At 40.3% G+C, this 22624-nt stretch overlaps 1 protein-coding gene across 1 annotated transcript; it reads right to left on the bottom strand.

Annotated features, from left to right (window-relative positions):
- Positions 1-1129: 1129 nt before the first annotated feature.
- wnt9a (wingless-type MMTV integration site family, member 9A) lies at positions 1130-22115 on the bottom strand (the record flags this gene model as incomplete). Its single annotated transcript, XM_079347894.1, is given in 6 exon segments — positions 1130-5418; positions 7508-7770; positions 8609-8865; positions 21915-22075; positions 22079-22091; positions 22093-22115. Coding segments are annotated over 6 exon segments (1212 nt in total). The 3' UTR covers positions 1130-4923.
- Between the last annotated feature and the right edge of the window lie 509 nt (positions 22116-22624).

Here is a 22624-nt window from a genome sequence, read left to right as displayed (position 1 = left end):
ATATAAAACGTCATAGAAAATTGTAGGTGATCCTGCGTGAAACTGTGAACTGTGAACAACATCAGTGTCAGATTCCCATAAACACTTAACTTCAACAATGACGTCTGATGACACTTTTTCTTGTTTTGGTTATTGTTCTATCAAAAGGTGGGTGTGAGCCAGACTGGGGAATTGAACTCGAGTATTTCTAATTACAAAACAATCTGGAGGTCAGCTTACTTTCTTCTTAATTTCTCTCTACATGAGTTATATTAAGAAACATTCATGCAAAAAGTCCCAGATGGACGCACAATCAAGACTGATATTATTTGTATAGCCCCATTAACACGTGCTGCACTTCTGAAAAAGTTGGGACATTATCATTACCCAGAGGTGCTGCACAGTCTGAAGACAAATGTCCGAATCTATCGAGCCCGACATTAAACAAGTGTGCCTGTTCCTTTGAACAAACAGAACTGTACGTTCGAAAAAGTGGATGTGTGAACACACATGTTCAGACCATTTAATGTGAAGCAGTTGATCTTCAGATACTTTGAAAACTTCACAATAAGTCAGTAAGATTCAAAGTTAGCTGCTGTTGTAAAGTTAACAGTTAACACAACTGCTCAAATAAACAAACTAAACAGTCAAGATTATTAATGTTTTTAATTTAACTTGCAGTAACAACTCACAGTTACAATGACCAAATTTATAATTTATTTTTTAGAAATGTGCATTAAGATGCCTTAGAGAGGCTGCTTACAAAGAATTATGAATAATTTAGTTCATTTCGGAAAGTTGTGAAAACATGCTCATCACATTTAAAGCCATAAAAAACAAGATGTGAATTTTTATTTATTAATAGGTCAGATTCCAAATCCTGATGGTTGAAAGTAGAAAAGGTTATAAAACTGAACACAAGCAGCAAGCCTTCATGTGTAAGATTGAGGCCATTACAAACTGTCCATTAATCGTGGAAATACACGAATGATCTTGCTTTAGCCATTCATTTAACTGTGTCATTCAAAAACATACTTCAAACCCATCATGGTCAAGTTTACAGGACACTCCTTTTCTAGAATTATTCATAAAAATGTACTGATTAAATAAATACAGTGTCTACAAAAAAAGAATGAAAGCACACGTTGAATAATTTAAAAACTCATTTATTTCAGATTTTTTCGCCTTTGTTATACAAAGATGTTAAATAACTTAAATACATTCTTACCAGTCATTTGTGATCTGTTTATACCTACAAGCTATACACATGAGGTAGAGGAAAATAATTTAGGGTTCCCATAAGACATGAATAAGTGAACATGTACAAAGCTTTGTGTTGTATCATCACAAATGGCAAAACATGGTTTGTGTGTTTTATCTTTGTTTTACAAGCACAGCACAAAATCCTAACAAAAGTACATGTAAAGTGATCCAAAGGTGAGTATAAACTAGTCCATGCCGACACAATCATGAGTTCATAAGGCATATCATGGTGAAACCAACACAACAAAGTATTTTCACAAAATGCTTGATTATAAAAACAGATCAATTTCTATAAAAATAAACTGTTGATGACTGTGATTTTGTTTGAATGCTTAAAAAAGGGTCATGATTGTGCACAGGAATAAGAGCCAGCTAGACATGAGTAGATTCTAAATTAGTTCAGATTTGTTAGTGCTTAGATAACAGCAAATGATGAGATATGAACTGAAATATGTTGACAGTATATACTGCTTCTTGAAGCCTCCACCCCAAAAGAGGAACAAACAACCAAAAGAAAATGAGTAAAAAATACGGGATATAAAATCAATTTAGACTTTGACGTTATTTACACTAAACACATGCTCATAATATATTTAAAATAATTTATATTTTCTTTTTTTCTCTCTACAAAACAGAATTTTGTACATGATCCACTGGTGACTAAACAGTGCAGAGTTTTGGATTGGAGAATATGAAAATCTGACTGGCTGCTGCCTCATGCTCCTCTTGCAGGGGAGAAATGTTTAAGCCTATGTACAATCTATAAACAAACTAAAATGTACTTGGTGTGATGTTGGTATTTCTGTCATGCCTGTTTTAAATTCGTTCAATACGGGAGAACCTCAGGAGTGTGTGTGTGTGTTTGTGTGAAGTTTGCACACAGAAAGTTGTGGGAAGCAGGCATTTATGCCTGAAATCTCAGCATGCTATTATGGTTTCCATGTAGCGTGCAAAGTTCTATGTATATGTTTTGACCAGTCTTTATTTGGCATGCCATCTCATATCAAAATGCTTGGAATTCATCTCCTCGGGACAAATAACCCATGCAAGGCTCTCATCCAAAAAGCATCATATGCCTGCCATGGGCGGTGGTTTATTTCTGAATATCGTGATAATCATCTTTAAAGACTAACCCGCCTGTAAAGGTAAAAGCCACTTTTAAAGGATGTTTGGCATGGGGCCATGAGGCAGATTACAATCTGTAACCGTAGCTGTGTGCTGTCTCAACCTAACAATACTTATTGCAAACAATTTCTGTTTCTCGTGAGAGTTGAACATGTGCCTCACTTTTGTCTCGATACCACAGGAGAAGAAACTATTCTTTACTATTTACAATTCTTCAAAAACAAAATACAAAAAGAAAGATTCTGCACTGCACTGTATCTATAATACACAGATCTTAAAATACTTTAAAGGGCTTTTGGGTTTCAGTGCTTTAAATGGTGCTATAATACAAAGCTGGGTCCCTCACTCAGTAGTTAATTCACACCCATCTAAAATAAGGCATATCCTCTAGTATATCACATGAAGTTCTCAGAAGCCAAGTGCTGAGAAAAACTATAAAATATCAGTCTGCATTGTTTGTGTATAAAGGCATTTCTTAAACAACAAAAATAATGGTTATATGGTAAAGCAATGGTTCTACATTTTGGGAAACGTATAGGCCTAATTGGGTAGAGTAAAAGTATACATGTCTGGTGAAGATGTGTCAGATGATTTAGTCTGCTAGTTAGCTTAGCTTAGTTTGACATAAAGGAGGGAACAGGTGGATACAAGTTTTCAGCCTCTTTCTAATGTTGGCTTTTCTTGGTAAATCCAGCTAATTTGCAGCTATAGCTAACCAATTAGCATGCAAAAAAACCTAACCAAATATATTATTCTTTTTGGTAATTCAGCTTTTACTTAACAGACTTCAGGTTGGCATAATAATAAACCTGTAAAAATAAAAACATTTGAAAAATAAAATGAGCGTTTCCCAAAATGTTGAACTATTCCTTTAACTGTCATTGTATTGGCATGGGAAGGTTCACTATTCTGCATTGTGTTGACTATAAAAACTTTGCTGACTTCTGAATGAAGACAGAGGAGCTGCCAAACCCCAATGTTTGCATTCAGCCATCAATTTGCCTCAACATTACACAAATATTAGTCCTATAAAATATATTTATATTAGCTATGAGACGTACGCATTCATCTTCACTCGAGTAACTCTGCAGACACGTCAAGTTAGATTTCTGTCTGGGTTGCCCCATACTGTTTATACAGAGCAATGCAGCTCCTGCTGTACATGCTGCATGTCTGCAAGTGTTGAATATGGCTCAATCAAATTGTGACAGCTGAAGAGGAAAGACGGATGTGAAATAGTAGGGGGCTACATTCCTCCAGTTCTCCACAGCTTTCTTTACAACTTCAAAGACTTTGAAGTCAAATAAAATAAAAATAAAAAGTAGACTAAAGTTCTCCACATACTTTATTCCCCCTTTGAGTTACAGGTGGACCAATGGCTGGTCAAGTGATAACCTGCTGCTTAATCTTGGCTGCTAAAACAAGGCAACTGTCATCTACAACTTGATTATCATTTGTATTTAAACTCTTTATCTCCTTTACTGCCAAACAAGTTAATAGTGGTTTAAGTTATTCCCTGAACACTGGTTCGCTCAAGGCCGAGAATAGCCTAAACATGACTGGTTTCATTTAACTGTTAATGCATTCACTAACAGTTTCATATTTTATAATATTATAACAAGAACATAATAATGTGATCTTTTTTTCTCCCTGTGAAGGAGTAGTCCCCAAGGATCTATAAATTCTCCACAGAAAGTGACACAAGAGCGCTGCTTTCCAAAGGGCCTTGTCGACATGAATCAAGAAGAAAGATGAGCGAGAGCACACAAACAAGAACATATTTGTGCGGTTAGTGGTTTGTTTTAACATAGTTAGATAAGTGGCTTGTATAATATCATTACAATATACCTGAATTTATTTACATATATATATGCAAACACACAATGTGTGTGAGTGTAAAAAAAAGTATGTGTAGAGTAAATCTTACACCCTGTCTTTGTTTTCTTTTTAGCAGTCTCTGAATATGGATTTCATTGCATAAAAGTCGTCAGTCAACCCCTGTTCCCCCTCACTCTATTGTGCTCACATACAAACGCACACACATGTAGAAATAGACAACCCCCCCACACGCACACACACCTACACACACAAACCATTCTTCTTTGAGCAAGGCCCCAGAAACCAGTCTGTTGGTGTGACTGGTTTTGTCTTTGATCTCCATCAACTTGACGCGTATATCTTTTTTTGTGTGATGTAACTGGATTGTTCATCAAGAAAATAAAAGCTTCTCTGTTCAAGGCACAACTGTGATTTTTTTTACATTTATTTTATTTATTTTTTTAAAGAAGAAGCTTGAGATGTCGACCCAGTTGTCTGAGATTTTTTTTTTTTAACTGCACACCCCCAGACACGGGGGCCACAGGACGTCTGACACCCAGCCCACAAAAATCCCTCAAAGTGCTTATTGCTTCTCCATCAGCTTGCTCCTCTTTTGTTTGGAGAAGGCTGTTCTGACAGCTGAAGCAGAACCTTGTTTGAGAACAAATCAACCCCTCCTTTGAGCTACGACCATATTTTAGTATCTCCACTGATCAGGCAGGCTGACAGATGACCGTTTTACCCTTTGCAGGTGTAGACCTCTTCCCTCTGTGTGCACTGCTTGCACTCAACGTAGCAGCACCAGCGCACCTGGCACTGGCAGGGCCGTGTCACCTCCCTACTTTGCGTGTTATGACCTCGCCCGCAGCATATAGCATCGCAGTTCTTGTCTTTGTAACACTTGCGGGCTGCCGTGCCTGACGAGTACTTGCTGGGTCTACAGAAACTGGGTGAGTCTTCAATGTGGAGAAGGTCCATAGTGCGAGGGATCTGATCATTCAGGCCAGGCAGAGGCTGCTGTGGCGGCTGCTGCTGGCTGCGTCCAGTTGAGATCTCTCCCTCCCCTGTGGCCTCATTGGTGGAGCTTCCGACCTTGATGGAGGTTTCATAGCGCTGCTTCAGCTGCTTGCCGATCTCATGGAAGGGTTGGAGCTGCCTCCAGCAGGTCTGGACAGTGCAGGAACCAGAAACGCCATGGCACTTGCAGGTGGTCTCCACTCCAGCCTTTATTACCTGATTGAGAAATGATGAAGCACTGTTAACTACGGCAAAACATTACAGGAATGTAATGTTTGGTAAACACTATTTCAAAGAGCCTAATTACCCCAACACAGTGATTGTTAGATAATTAAAGTTGAGTGCAATTTGGGAGAAACATAACATTGCAGATTTCCAACATTTCCATGAGATTAGGTTCTTTTCATTTCATAATTAAAGTTCATATCAACATACTGTAGTTCTCAAGAAGAACAATAGAACACTTTGTCCAGGTCTTTTGATAAAATAGCAAAAGATTATTAGTTTGTGGGATGAACGTTTTGTTATGACATTTTTATTAAGCTCAAGATCTATCATTAAAATAAGTGAGAGCTGTTTCAAGTATCCTGAAAAACAGGCAGCCATAAAAACAGTAGACTTAAATAGGAAGACACTGAGCACTATTCTCATCACCTACAATGTGAAAGGAGTGTGTGAGCGAACAATCAATGACAATAACACATTGTCTTCAGACGGGGTTTGGATAGTGTCTGCAGCTCTTTCTTTCTCAGACTGTGAAAGAGATCGGGGGAGGGGGGGCAGGAAGTGCATATTCATCACACCAGCAGGTCAAGAAAATTTGATAGGTCAGCTTTAAAATGTCGGGGGGCTGCAGAGGCTAGCACATTCCAGGTTTTTTTTCACAGTGTGGAAATTCAATCTGAATGTGGTGCACCTCACTGCATGTATGAATCACAAAAACAATGTTGTAAATCTTTTATCACAAACAAAATCTCCTGTGAGACTTCATTTCAGAGAGCCAAGCTGAAGAGGAAGAGCCTCAGTTGCTCTTTTGGGAGAGTTCTGTGTCTACAAACATTTGGGAAGCGTGCCTCTGCTATAACTCATTTTGAACCCAAAATGGGAATAGCTGCAACTTGAGAAAAGCTTAGTAAATGCTGCAGATTTCAGACCTTAAGTTTGCTTTGGCTTAATAGATAAAGACCGTTCACTTCTTTTTTATTTCACCATTAAACTTACTCCCAAGGAAAAGAAAAACATTTTTACTCACTTCTTACAATTGCTAAATGATGCCAAAGCAAACATCGGAGCAGTGGACTAGCTTATCTGAGACCGAAAACCCCTAAATTGACAAATGAGCACCTGAAGGTCTTACCAAAATTAAACATTTTCAATGTCAATAAAACTCGCAACCAACCAGGTGAATTTTGTTATTTATAATAAGGAGTCAGCTCCAGGTCTTTCTCTGTTAGCAGGATGACTGAAGCCTAGTTAGCATTTCCCATAGCGAGACCATTAATGGGCTATAAAAGTCAGTTTCAGCTTCAGTGTGACGTCAGTCCATGAATATACAGTCAATGATTATCACTTTATAAAGTCATAATTGCAGATGTGCTAGCAAACACCATTCAGATACTATTTCTAGCATATTGATGCAACGGGAGTTCTAGCAACCAAGAAGCAAAGAGTAAAGAGCAAAAGAGAACTGTAGAATCATTAATCTGTTATTATTACCCAGCTGTGTTAAATACTTGATTCTTGTAGCCGAATAATGCAAAGCAAAGGTCTGAAATTCCTCAAAAGATAACCGCTGTTAGGAGGGATGCAGCTCTTATCACAGACTCAGTAGGACTAACTGAAACCATATCAAACTGCAGAAAGAAGTTAATTTAAGGTTGATCTTTTAAATGTGAAGAAAAGAGAAAAGAGAGAAAATTGACAGAGGAAAGAGGTCAAAGGTCGCAAGAACTGCTCGCTGTGACAGAAACGGAAAATCACGAACGATCACTTAAAGGAATGTGGGATCAGATACAGCAGCGTTTAAAGACTCAGCAGACTCCAACATGAAGACACAGAAAAACTTAATTTAGCGCTGTGCTTATTTATGGAGACCTGCTCACCCTGTTTCATTTCACCATCAGTGCAATTGTAAGTTTCATGTGAGAAATTAAATTGTGGATTAAAAATGGACTATTTGTTTACATGGAGAGACATATCATTTTAAAATCATTAAAACACTGTCACAGTATTTGAACGCTAACAGGGTGAGCAAGACCCTGATGTGAAGCATTAGCATTATTGTCTTCGGATCCCGAACACTTACCTTCATGCCCACATTTGTGTTGTGCATGTCCACGCGTGCACGCAGGTCCTTGTTGGAGCGTTTGCCCAGGAAGTCCTTCACAAACTTGTTAGCGTATTTGAGGTTATCTCCACAGCCCCCCCACTGCCACGCCTTTCGGTTCTCCAGGTCGGGGGCTTCGTCACATGTGCAGCGATCCATGCGTCCTGCACTGCACGCTTTTGCTAACGCATGAGTCAGGCCCGCTGAAGAGATAGCATACAAGAAGGCTGTCTCTTTAAATCCTGCAAACACATAATGGAGAACAAAACAACAGGTTAGAAGTAGTGCTCATCCTCAATTTGAAGCACAGTGAAGACAATATACGGTATACTGTATATTTCAGTTTCCCTGATCATTGAGTTATATAACCGTGCAAACAGGTCTGTACAAACAAATGTTCTGACCTCACTATAGGAGGCAAAATTTAAATCCAATTAAACTATATGAGGAGATGGGCGAGAAGTCGGGTATGTATGACTGGTTAGAGAGCAATGATAGTGTGGTAAAGTAATATTGTATACACTTCAAGACATAATTTTGCCTCTGCAATACAAAATCTTGTTTAACTGTGTTCCCTAATACACTGTTAGTTTGTAAACCATTATTGATCCAGGGCCTCAGGGGAACTATGCACTTGGATCTTAGACATTAAGATCAGTCCCCATAGCAGATTGTTCAATCTTCACACCCATACTTTTTGTGTTTTTGTCATTTTGAATATTGAAAGCTAGAGAAAAAAAATAGAAAACGAGATCATAAAACAAGGCTACGACACAGCTGAACACACTGAGAAGTGATAGAGGAAAAACTTAGCCTATAGCATTCCATCGATGGACTCATTTGTTAAAGTTCTTGTTCTAAACTCTCTCCAAGAATTAGGCCTTTTTTGTAGTGAAATTACATGATGTACATAAAGCAAGTGCAATACATGAAGTCTGATGTACTTTATTGGTAGAAAGGTAAATTTCAAAGAGAGAAAGAAGAGTGAAAATTTGGAAAACAATGTAGTTTGACAAACGCCACACTATAAAAGACACTGGATCTGTTTTCAGGCCGCTAAAAGAAGAAGACAGCCATTACCTCTTTTTAGTATGTTGGCTCTGTGGCGCCCCTCTAGGGTGCAGTTCCACCTCTCAAAGCGGAATTGATATTGGCATTCTAAGGCGCTCAAGGTAATAGCCTCTCTCAGGGTCTCTGCCACGCCCGGGTCTCGTCTGCACATTCTGCGTTGCTTCTTTTCCAGTTTTAACCGGTCGCACAGCTTGTGGGCCCTGCCCACGTTCTCCTCTGGTAGAGAGTTCAGAGGCAGGATAGACAACGGCTCATTACCTGTCAACCTGCAGGGAGAGATCACAGACGCACTCAGGTTAGTTGGTGCTCAGAGAGGTAGTGGACACAGCTTGATGAAAGGCTCCAATAAAGCTCAGGATGCAGACCTTGAATAAACAGTACCGGTTGCAAAGATATTCTACATAAACAGCAGGAAACCCAGGCGGAGCACTTCATGCTCACAAGTTTGGTTAATGTTCAAATGGATTCAGCTGCTCAGTGGTTAATGTTCAAGGGAATTCAACATTTGCTGAAGATTGAGATCAACCTCCCGCATTGGTGGGTCTGTGCTGTGTAGAGAAAATCTCTGCAGAGGGGAAGAGGTCTTTGTTTCAACAAGATCCTATCAATGTTTTGTCCCTAAATAAAATCCAAATCTAAATTTGCAGCTAAGTCATCCTATTCAGAATTTAAATATATTTGTCGTAAAGCATTCAGTTGTTTGTAATATTCTAAACAACGTAAACTTGACAGTCTTACTCCAAGCTCGTGAAACAATAGCCAGTGAATATTGGATGAAAATTCATATTTTATACTGAATAAAGGGACGTCAGTCACAGCAGAGTTCTATAGATTAATCGTGATTACTCAGCAGGAATAGAATCCCTGAAACAAAAGTCAAGTATTCAGAACATAAAAGCCGCAGTCCATCTGACACATACGAAGCAGCAGAATCAGTTCTAAACATGGTATGCAGAACATGTGGTAGGCTGGCTCTTCTCTCCTCAGTTTATTTAAGGGAAGCATAAAACACACAGAGCAGCGACTGCCACATAGCTGGTGAAAACAACGACCAGCGTTCTGAGGTTGTGACGGGGAAAGCAGAGCATTATTTTCATAAACACACAGAGGGGACATGACTGTCAGACTCTGACCATTTTGGTCACACCAACTGACGGGATTGGCACAGTAGTTGTTCATTATGTGGAATTTCTGGCCTCCCTGACACCCTTAAAGTGAAACTGAAGAATAAACGGATTTGCAGAAGTCCCAAAAGCACAGGTCCTCAGGCGAACGTGCCTTTCAGAAAGACTTCTGTGCACATGACAACTCCTTGTCAAATGTTCGATTGATAACATGGTGAACTCCAACTTTCACCGAAACAAAAGTTGAAATCATGGTTTGCAAATTGTCAATTTTAACACACTTTTTCAAAGTAAGCAAGATATAAGTTTTGACATATCCTTGTTTTGTTTTTTTTGTTTACTTTCTTTGTTAAATTTTATAACCAATCTACATTATAGCATTACAAAAAATGTGTTTCAGGGAAAAAGTGTATAGAAGCCATAAAAACAATACTCAGGAGAATAACCAAATCAACTGGAAGTCTCACAAATAGTTGCACAAAGAAAACATGATTTCACAATTGTATTTAAAATTTCCACGATTCATTTTACATGCTTTTTGTGTTTTTATTTGAGAGACAGGACAGTTGATAAATTTGGAAATCAGGGAGAGCGAGTGGGGAATGACATAAAAGAAAGTAACCGCAGGTCAGATTTGAACCTGGGCTGCCCACTTCAAGGACTACAGCTTCTGTACATGGGGTGCACAGACCAACATCTCATCCTCTGGTGCCCCATTTTTAAAATAGTTTTTAAAATATTATCAAATAAAGGCAACTGTCTCGCTCGTGTCCTCATTGACTTATTAAAAAACGAGTTGTGTTTGTTGGTGATCTCCATTACTAACATTTTACCTTCATTATTGACACTTTTTTGTGGCCACACATTTCACATCAGACTCTATCAGTTTACAGATTAATGTTTACTGTTTTACAGATTGGGTCAAACAGTTTGTCCGTTTAAAAGCTTGTGTGCTTTTCCTTAACTTGTCTGACAGCTATGAGTTTGGAAATGGAAACCTGGCAAGCTGTGTCTTGATAGAGATCGCTCTCTTAACACACTTAAGAAGAACAAAAATGCATGGTTTGAAGGCATCATAGAGCAGCGAAACAGTACACCAGAAGTGTGTCTGTCTGTGAGATGTTTTCTCTGATTCTTGTCATGTTTCATTAAAACACAATGCGATAACAAATGAGACCTGCATTGCAAGTGCCAAAACAAAGTAATACAGCTGACTTGTATGTAACATCTGACTGACAATCGTTTCACAACATTTTTCTGGCAAGCAAGCAGTCAGGCATTGACTTATGGCGCCATATGGAGTACCTGCCGAAGTCCATTTGGATGGGGATATACTTCGAATGTTATCTTTCAGTCTCACTCTATCTCACTTTCACAACCCATCCAGTCACGGCACATAGCTTTTCACAGATCAGTCTGGTTCTGCTCGAGGTTTCAGCCTGTCAAGATGAAGTTTTATCTCGACACTGTTGCTATGTGCTTGCTTATTTGTCTCCATGCATAATGAAACAAATAGTACAGGAACGGATCTCTATGTAAAATGTCACTAGCTTAACATTTGCGTGAGATTTGGCAGCATATAAAAAAGTGATTTTTCAACTCTAATGTTTGTAATTGTAAAATAAAACAAGTGTTATTCTAAATATATGCCACAAATACCTTTGTTAAGAGACCATTTTAAAAAATGGTAGTGTGAATCTACTCTATACCAGACCAACTTGACATGCACATTCCTCCCACAGACATGCACTGTAACACGTATCAGCTTCAAATCCCCCAGAAGCCCCCATTCCTGCCACCATCAGAGTGACAGGCCTCAACTGTCTGTGTGACGTCTGCCTGACTGAGACACAAAAAGGTTTCTGAGCGGTGCTGGAGGGAGGCCAAAGATGACATGACACTGATCTCAACATTACTGTCTCGTGGCTGTTTTTTTTTTTTACACAGAGGCATTTTTCTAGTAAGTTTCCGAGACAGAGAGCCGGGTGTCAAAGTGAGGAGGGGGTGGGATGGGATTTAAGCGGAGAGACACTTCATGTGAAGAAACTTAAGGCATGGGCTCACTCTGGTGCGCGTTGCTGCTCTGATTCCATTGCTTCTGTCTGTTAATTATCTATCAATTAACAGATACCTTTTTTTTTAAATGCATGCAAAAGTTAAACAAGAAATCTGCTGCAATCATTCTCTTTAATTCAAAATTTGTTGAAAACTTGAGATATTGTAGGACGATGACCTCGGCTGTCATTCCAGAAGCTCACACATTCCATTATTATGATCCTCCAAAAAAAGTCAAATATCACACTGCTGTCTGCTGAAAAATGAACTCATTCAACTCACCAAGAGAGAAGGAGAAATAGAAAAACAGAAGAGCGGCTGGATCAGGAAAATCATTACAAATCTTGGAATCCTCAGACCTACAGACATTATTGTTGAAAATATCCCAAAACTATGATCACGTTTGAGAGTAATAGGATGAAAACACAGTCACATGTCAACTTAGATAATTTGATAAAGCTTCTATCCAAAACTGGGGACAGCTTCATAGCATATAAAATGAAAATTTAACATAAAAGTTAAGAATCAGTTAAAGGTCATTTATCATCACATTGATCCATTGTTGTCTGTGGGAGAAACACTATTTAAAAGGTATTTTAGTTTGGGCTTTTTTGACTATAAGAGATGGAGAAAAGACAGACGTTATCACAAGTACTAGATTGCAGAGAGTAAGAGTCGATTTGGTCCGTCGCGGCTTTGATGTTATCTTTGCACATGGAGCAGTCTACCAGTTTGTCAAAATGGGAGCCCTGTTATTTAGGTTCTAATTTATGATTCTATCATATTATTACCCATTATTTTTATACAAACAAGACTTTTAAAGTGTGATACAAAAAAACTGATGCATAATATTTTACTTGCTACTACTACAGTGTGTCACTCTCCTGCAGCTTGCTACTCTTCACTAGCTCAGCACTGTTGTTTTTGTTATCATTAAGTGCCATTTATCTGAAGGTAGATTTCTTCATGGAGCTAAATGATCATGCTTTGGACTGCAGTAACTGTGAACTGCATCGCATTGTATCTATACAGAAAAAATCTGCACTGATATGTGTATTGGAGCAACTTTGGTCATTTTTTCTAGGCTCTTATTGGTACCCAGAATAATCTTGTTTTGTATAAATGTGTATCAACTACTCTATGAATTAGTCTTATTGTTTTAGGATTATTCAATAAAACAATAATAAACAACACAGCAACGCAATATCTGTTTTTTTTTCTAAAAATCTGGTCTATAAATCATTCACGTATTAACCCATTTTAAATCCATAAGTTAAAACATCTTAACTTTTTATACAGCTTGCCACTTTAGGAACCAACACAAGAGCAGAATTTCAGTTGCTTAACACGCAGCCACAGAATCTCCACAACGACCAGAACATGTAACTTCATGTTTTCACATCATGGACCATTTTGTGTAGGTGTTTTTGTTTGAGGTGTTGTTGGAGGTGTTGGCACAGCAACACCAATTACACGTGGAATATAACACCAACACACGGTATAAAACTCATTATTATCCTATGCGAGGTGGGATTCTCGCTGATGTTTGCTCAGCTTTGCCTTTTTTCCATTCACACACTCGCCTGTACACACTCCTCGCAGACATCTCTGACCCACTCTCCGCCGTCTTTCACTTAGTTACACTGCAGTTTGTTTAGTCCTTTCTCTCCACCTGTCAGCACCTCCCATTGGCCGTGACATTTACTTCATATACATTTTCCAAGGGTTCAGTGAAAACGGTTCATTCCACACCACCGAGCCTCACAGAGGATCCCTGGAGGAAATCATTGACCAGCACTAAACTTCGCCTTCATCACCCCTCATTTGGCTTTACATTACAGTCCTTGATGTGACCCTCAGCTGGTAACGCTGCTCCTTCTTCACAGGTTTGGTATGTAAATAATTAAGGGAGTGTGATATTGCCTAAACTCTTAGATAGTGGAAAACTTGTTGCCCTGAATTACTTAAACTTTCTCTGCCTTATTGAAATGGCTGCTTTATTTAAAGGGGGACAAACACACAGAGCTCTGAAACTGCTGGACTTATTCGTAAACTCACACAAACATTTATAAACAATGGCAGCTCAGCACATGTGGTTTGGATTAATCTCAGCAGGCTAAAGCAGTCAACAGAAAACTTTACATATACATTAGATGTAGTTCTAAAAGGATGTGCTAATCACTGGTTGCAATTTGTTTGGTGTAAAGTCTCATATCAATGAAAAGCAAGTAACGCTGGGCTTGTTTTAAACAAGAAAAATAATTGGTTAATTGGTAATAAACAGTTGGAGGAGCATGTATAAGTATACTGAAGTATAAAATATTGTCTGACATTTAGAAACACTGTCCATGCTGCATATTTGGCCAACAGAGAGTTTGTTTAATTCAAATGTCACTTTTCTCAACACATTTTGTCCATAAATAATTTTAAAATCTGTATTTGTATACTAATAAGAATATGCAGAGAACAAAAAGTATACATTCAACTGTCTTTGTTTTATACCTCTGTATGTATTTCTCTGTTTATAGTCTGTTCACTGATGCTTAATAGATCATTAAAGTTAGAAACTTGGAATGTTTTAAAGTCAAGCTTCTGCCCTATTTCTTTTTCACTTACAGAAGACATTTTATATATATAACCAACCAACACCTAGAATAATGTCTGTTAGACAGTCATTTCAGTGCTTCAAAGCTTCTTTGACGTTACAACATGTCTACCAAAATCAATGTAATATTCTGAGGCTACAAGTAACCAGAGGCCAACAAATTTCAAGCACAGAGCTATTATTCAAATCTGGAGATAAGAATGAAAACAGTTGAGAAAGTGTTTTGGCAGCTCTCAGCCAGTGTCTGTTTACCTTCTCCCCTGCACTGGACTAACAGGTGCTCGTTTGTATATGTTGATACATGAACAGGTCTGTGTGCATGTGTGCATGTGCACATGCATGTGGGCACTTACTACCTAAAGTCAACACCTACAAGAGTCAGTCATAGCTGAACGCGTCCAGACAGAAAAAGCACAAAAGCCAGAGTCTCTCCCCTCAGCCTGGACTTGCAGGTTGTGTGGTCGGGTGTCTCCTAGATCACAATGTGCTCCCTTCCTCCTCCTCCTCCTTTTCCTCTTCATCTCCTACGACCTTCCGCTATTCCCACTGGTCAATTACTTTAAACATACGCCAATCATTCTGCCCAGCTGTTGGCTGAAATCAAAACAATTGCAAGACATAACCACTGCTGTCTGTGAATGTAACCGACAGGAGACAATGACAGACATAAACATGTGTCCTAGAAATGTCAGAAAGATAAACTACCAAGTTCACCTAGAGATTAATCTGTGTATGTCTTAGAAATCATCAGTTTTTAAACTTGCCAAGGCCGATCTGTTGCTTTTTAATTTATTTTTTCCTTTTGCCATTGCTGTGTGCAAAATGCTTCTTTTTTTGGGGGGGGAGGCTTGGCTTTTCTCAGAAATGTTGGATGAACTTCAGACCACCCTGCCCAAGTCCCATCTGGTGTATCACAGGCCATGCCAGAGGTTGTAGAAATGAAAGTGTGTGTGTGTGGTGTTTTCCCTCTGGCCCACTCTGACTGTGGCTGACAATGTGCTGCACAGCTCAAACGTGTATAATTGAAGAAATCATGAATCAGGGTTGAATGACTCTCTAGTAGTACACAGAGTCTCCAGCTATTGTCGCCTCTCCAAAAAGAGTCTAAAACCTGCTCCGAACTCAGACATTTTCTCCATGACAACCATGGTGACAGTGCTCACTCCCTGATCCATTAAAACCAGAAAATAGGGGAAAGAGTAAAGCATTATGTACGAGGCTAAGATAAGATTAGTCAGCGGTTGAAAGCAGTGGGTGTTGTGACTACTCCTAACAAGCTGTGACTGACACAGTACAGTAACATGACAAAACGACTTTGAAAACAAAGCAGCCCTGCAGGGCCTGAGACTTACTAAGTCATTACTGGTTGAGTAATGAGCCTTTCTGCATAGTGGGGATTTCATGCAACATCTAGAAGCACATGCTATTCACAATGTGAGAAGGGAAAGTTTGCTATCTTGCATGACTTAACAGGAAATGACCCAATGTTATATCATCTGCTGTCCCTTCTGGTCATTTACAACCCACACAGGCCATGTCAGACTACTCCCTCTAATAGACTGATCAGGTCAAGTTCCTGTTCATGTTCTCTCTTGAGATTTTAAATGTGTATGACCGATGTTGTTGGCATATTTTCTTTTAAGTCAATGTGCTCTGACTCATTTTTTTTCCCTTTACATACACATTGCTCCTTTTCTACTCTTAAAGAGAAGAGGGAAAAGTTACACTTCAGCCTAATTTTTTAATCCACAGCCGTGCATGCGAGCGCTGGTGGTAGCTGAGCGGTGGGACTGCAGGACGGCCGGTTTGGGAATGGGAGTGTGGGGCATGGTAAGAGGTTTAACTGCTATGTGAGAACTCAAGGCTTCTAAGGTCAGCAGCTCAGTTATAGTCACTGTGTGACTGGCACAGATTGGGCGCGCAGCAGTGTCCACATGACTCCCCTGTTCTAGCCTACACCATGGCACTGAGCAACCCTGTACCAAACACGTTCAGGCACACATACTGTACGCGGCTCGCACCGGTTCGCACATGCTGACACAAGACCCAGACTGCGTCTGTTTGGTGAGAGAAGCAAAACACTTAGACTCTAAACTTGGTGTAATTCTGTAAAGCAGATATTAGAAATTGTGCAGCGACTGGAAACGCCAGGTTTTGTTTGCTCCTGATACAGGAGGCAAAAAACACTTGTGAGAATAAACCGAGCATGCAGAGTCAAACCACAAAATCCAAAACAAAACAGTAGCTGTTTTGAATCGCTCATGCCTCAGTAACTGCAACTGGCCGGGTTTATTAGCGGTTATATGCTCTCACTACTCAACGACTGTTTTTTTTCCTGTAAGGCCTGGAGAACTGAAATGCAAAAATCCAAAAGTGCAGCATATCTGTGAAGTGTCAAATACAGGGTCAATAAATGTCAATTAAATACAGAACGTTTCTCACGTGACAAATATCCCTCAGTAACACAAACACACCTTTTTCATGGCCTGAAGTGAAACAGTTGGCCTCCTGACAACTGACTGATGATTAAAGCACCGGTAACTAGTTGAAAATAATGCAAGTAGGCCAGACACAAACTCCTCCAGGGTTAATCGCAGGAGAGAACATTTGTCATGCCCAGGCCCATTCATGTCTGCGTACGTCTGACTGTGTCCATTCTCAAAGTAAAGCTCAAACTTTATGGATGAAAATATGTCTTTGAGGGGCTAACTTGAGTCTATGCAATAATACCCATTTGGCAACCATGAGTATTATAGGGAGTGCATGCTGGGTCAGGCTTCTATAGGAGTGTGTTTATACAAGATGATCATCCTGATAAAGTGCAGTAAAAGTTTTTAAAAGGCATTCTTTCAACCTTCATGATCTCTGCAAACAGGTGCAGGGGATTAAAAGCTAAGATCTTATCTAGGTGGCTACAACAAGACTTGTTTCAAATGGAATCTGACACAAGAAAAAGATAAAGTTAGACATGAAGCTTCTGGAGAAAATCAGTGCATTTCTAAAGTAAGGGCTTGTCAATCGGCTAATCTTGGCACATGTAAAGTGCCAGGTCTCCTCTATTCCCAGGAACCGGGCAGAGAAAAATGCCTGTGGTCAAAAACGGAAAACACAGGACGTTGTGGTTACACTAACTAGCATCATCTCATCAATTCCTGACCACTAAAAGTATCTTGAGTCTATATTAGTTTTCCTGTTTTGCAAATTACCCATGTCTCCAGCTCGGTCTGCAAAGTTCATCATGTTTCACTAACAAGAGTTTCCTTCAACAAGAGTTTCCTCAACTATTCAACAATAAAAGGCACAGCTGACTCTGTTGGACAGTCCATTCAAGTCAGAGATGTTTTTGCTGCTTTCTCTTTGGTGTGCTCTTCGGCGCACTAGAACTATAGGCCAAACACTTTGCCAAACATCTCCACAGATATTTGGAAAAACATGTTATCATGCAGTATGAACCCTATGACAACCTACTACAGACACTAATGAAACCTCCAAAACAAATGTGCACCACTCTGCACTTTATGATAATTCAACCTGTAAAAAAAAAACAGTAACTGTGCATGAAACATTGGATTCTGTGCAGGGAGCTGCAGTTTTGCTCAGTAAGCTCAAGTTGACACTTTCAACTTGCAGGTTGACCACAACTAAGCCCATGAAAAAACAAAAAAAAAAAAAAACATTTTCCTCTCCTACTTTATTTTCACTCAGACCTAACTGCCTTTAAATTTGACATTTTTACAAGTAATTTCCCACTCTCCTACTGTTACACTGAAAGGTCACAAAGTGCTGATTGAGGAGCGTCCTGTGCTGTCAGACAGTGCTGCGCCCTCCTGTGGCATCCAGGCGCATCGAGAGCCTCCACAGGGATGTTCTAGAGCAGAGCACAGCTCAGCTCTAATCCAGATGTATCAAACAGAAATATAAAGAAAACAAAGCTCTCTCTCTTTACAGAGCCGTTGTGGTATGTTATCTAAGCCTGCAGGTCTGCGTGATCTCATCATACTACACGGTCACAGCGCCTGTGCTGAGAGAATCCTATCTATTTGGCTCACAGTAAAGTGATACCCTTTGAGGCGTGGCTATAGCCACAGGATATCCTATGAAGTTGGGAAATCCCTCTATCAACGGTGCTCCCCACCCTGCTGCCCGTCAGGACTAATCAGCCTTTAAGGCCAAGTAATGGGACGCCCGCCACCACTGTCTGCCAGTCAACAGCAGCCTGAGCCTACACTAACTCTGCTACTCCTAATGAGTGGTAATCACCCAGCAGCACCCCACAAACCGCTGCAGAGTTGCCGGCACGCACGCGAGGCAGACAGGAGGGGAGCGAGAGGAGGGAACAAGAAGAAAAGTTTACATGGAGCTGCTTAACATTTTTAATTTCTCTGCTGCGCTGAAAGAAATGAGGCTCCAGTAAACTTTAAAACATGGTCCCATTTGATATTCAACAGGCGCTACTTCAGCAGAGTGATTAAAAGCGTTTACAAGCTGCACACTGAACAATTCCTCCTCCGTTCATTTACACACATCTTATTTTTTATCCTGTTGTTTTTGGCCGACTTCCTCTCTTAATGGAGTACAGCAAACTATCGTACCATCTGATCGGGCACCGGCTCGGCCTCAGGACCAGAACGATGAGTGAAGTTTAAGGATATTGCAGTAATTAAGCAGCAACCTCTGTGTTTGCTTCTTCCGGATGATGCGGTTGCCTTAGTGATTTGGTAAATCGAAGTTGCATGACTTTGGGCAGCCTTCCGGTATGTGTCGCACATGAACTCAATAAAAGCAAACTTTGACTCAGTGTTAGAACTCGCATTCAGTTTACAAGGCCACAGAGGGACATGCCTTCTACCAAACTCAAATTGAAATCAACCGAGTCATCTCAGAGGGTGCTCTGAGTGCTTACAGGGTCAAACGAGCAAGCTAATCACTTCCTCCGTCGACAGTTTATACGACATCTCATCAAGGGGCAGTTAGCTATTAAGGGAAGCAGGGAAAAATGAGACACTTTCTCTGATTTTAGCTCTGATGATAACGGATTTAGCAGAACCAGCACCTGCCACAACAGGCTGAGGGAGAGAAAATGAGCTCTCAAATTCTTGTGGCAAAGGATGACAATTTAAGCGGGTGCTTGAATACGCCAGGAATCCCACCCCGCCCTCGACTGCGCAGACTATGGGTAGGAGAGATTGTGTTTATGTTACACTTACGCTCCACCACACTCTGGAATTGGGTATGCAACATTGACCCTGTATTTTGAGTAAATCAGTACTCAAGAGGCCCTGGGATGCCTCGTGCTCGTGGAATATTTATTTGCACAGGTTTGTGTGAGTGTGTCTCAGGACTGTGCCCGAGTGTCACCGGTGTCCAGTTTCTGGGAAGTTGGCCATCACATTTTGTATTTGTGTCACCTGTGCAGGCTCTTTGAGACTATTTCGTGTTCCTCAGCTGCGGGGCTAAATCATTCACCGACACTCATTCATATTCCCTCCTCAACAGGCCAAGGAATAATAAATCTGGAGTATTGTAATTCCACATGTCTCCCTCTCACTGTGCAAGCCACAAAATGAGAACAGACTGACAGAGAGAAGTGAAAACAAGTGCTAACTGAATAAGTAAACATGCATTACTATTAGGACCATTAAGGCTCATATGAGTGCCAGTTTGGTCAAAGTTTATTCTATTTTGCCTGTAAAGGGTGACACTGCTGCCTGGAGAAATTGAGGGCTGGGTTACATTTGTCCTTCTAATTCAACTTTAGAGCTGAAACCAAAGCCGACAAAGTGTTTGAGATGTGCCTGAGCATTGTGTGGTGATATTATACTGAGGAGGGCTGAGATTGTTCCATCATACGGAGCTATTATAAGTCTCATATAGCATGTTTGCATCACTCAGAAGCATGCCAACACCCAAGTGAACATTTACCCAGAGAAGTGGAAAAACTGTGTATATATTACAACTGTATGGTTAACAGTGTTTTTGAATCTTGAAAATAGTTTGGCGGTTCCATTTCACTCAAATTATTTTTTTTATAAGACTTTTACAACAACAAACCTTATTGGGCAAGGTCTATCCAGCCTTCAAAAAGGTAGATCGGTCTAACAGGCCCTTAGGGGACACTTACTGTGCTGTCTTGCAGATTCACAACAGTTCCCAGATCACCCAACACTCCTGGATCCTGCACAACACCCATACCTCCCATAAATTTGACTCTGCTGGAAAGGCTTCAAGTGTCATCACTCCACAGTCTACAGCCATTTATCTGTGTTTGTGTCTGCACCACTCGCAGCCAGGGAGAGCACTAACAACACCCATCAACAGAGATACTTAAAAGTACCAGGATCCTGATTTTAATCCACCTGCATGTTTAAAGGAAAATGTGTTTCTGTTCATTTACCACACGCACAAAAGGATAAAGATGTCCCTTTTGGAGGAAAAACACTCTGTCGTTCCAGGTGAAAACCGGCTGCTCTAAGCCACCTGACGTGCTGACCTCATTTGTCATTTGAACGACCTTTGCTTCCCTGCAGGCAAAAAGTTCTTCTCTAACCAAGACTGAAAAGAAAACTAGGAGTGTGGTCTGTGAGCCGGCAAACCGGAGTTCAGTGCATTAACAGCCAGCCTGAAGTGGAGGTCATAGTAGGCTACACCTAAAATTCCCAGGCGTTCCCAGGGAATGACTGTCTTTGAAATCAACACTCTTATGATATTGATGAATTAAACATTAATGTGAATATTACAAGCTTCATGAAGATCTGAAAGATTCAGGTTATTTTGCCAACACGTGTTCCTAGTGCTTTCAAAGTTGATGGAGGCAGCAGAACTTTTTTTTTTTTTTTTGTTAAAGAGAAACCCTGAGAGAGTTGTGTGATGTTTATGCTAGATGGGGGAATTTTTTGTGCAAGCTGAGCAGACGTTTCGGCCACCAGTTCAGTCAGTCAGATCGCTTTATTGTTACCAGCTGTTGAGTCTGAGGCATAATATAGACTACATTCACCTTTCGCTCCGCGGCTGTTTTCAGGATGTGATTTTACAAGTTGTTTGAGCAAAATGATCACCTCACAGCGACCTGCCATTCAGACTCAGTTCGTGCGCTGCTGCTCAGTTGGCAGGGTAAGAATGGGGTGATCTCCCAAGACAAAATTAGGATGCGTACATCTACCTATAATAGGCTGTTGCATGCCAAGATACATTTTGACCCTGCTTGTCACAAAATATAACTTCCAGTAGCTTTAGCGAGGACACATCGCGCGCTGACAACCTGCTGCTGCTGCACCAGATGTGCGCTGCGTAACCGCCGCGTAAAGACACCTCACGGACCCCCCACAGGTATCAATGCAATTACAACGGCAAATTAACTCATGAAAAAATTATTCAAACTGGGTTTGTTGTTCGAAAATTGAATAAAGTATGCTAATGTTTAATAAACTTTGCACATCGATCAGGGGCAACCTAAAAAACTGTTACCTGCTGCAGGAACCAATCAAAATAATGAATTCAGCACCATTGGCATTTACTGAGTGTCAGTCCTTACCCGAAATATGCATCCGTCGGTCCGGGCAAGGTGAGAAGATACACTATAACAGTGAACGATAACCATCCCAGGAGTAGGTGTCCATCCAGCATTTTGCTGCGGCTCCAGGGCAGATCATCTCGTTTCTCCTGAGTAGCTGTGTAAAATCCCTTGTTGAACGTTCAACACCTCTTATACCGAGCCACGCTGCGCTCCTCCCATCAGCACAGAGAGAGAGGAGAGAGAGTTTGTGTGTGTGTGTGTGTGTGTGTGTGTGTGTGTGTGTGTGTGTGTGTGTGTGTGTGTGTGTGTAGGGAGGGAAATAGAGAGAGAGAGTAAAATAGCAATACATTCAGAGAGCTGGAGTGATTCACTCTCAGGTTTCATGCAGATAAATCTTTTTTCAGTTGTCTGAATTTATGATTTGTGAGGTAGTTTCTCCTCTGAGGGCGTTTTAGGCAGCATGAAGTCAGTGTTTGTGTAGACTGAGGTCAGTCAGAGCTGGACTGTAAATGATAAAATACTTGTTTACCTTCGCTCAGTAACAGTTTATTTCCAGAGTTTTGAACCCTGAAATTGTATAATGTAGCTCAGGCAGGACATCAAAGTATCACTAGGCCACTGTCAGAACATTAATGAAGTCTATCAATGCAAGAGAAAAAGTGTTGCAGCTTCTTTCTATATTTTAAATGTTCCGTTGTAAAGCACTTTTCGCATATGTTTTCATGTAC

Source organism: Symphodus melops (assembly GCF_947650265.1).
Source record: "Symphodus melops genome assembly, chromosome: 7".
Classification (NCBI taxonomy): domain Eukaryota; kingdom Metazoa; phylum Chordata; class Actinopteri; order Labriformes; family Labridae; genus Symphodus; species Symphodus melops.
This window is presented reverse-complemented; position numbering and strand designations above follow the sequence as displayed.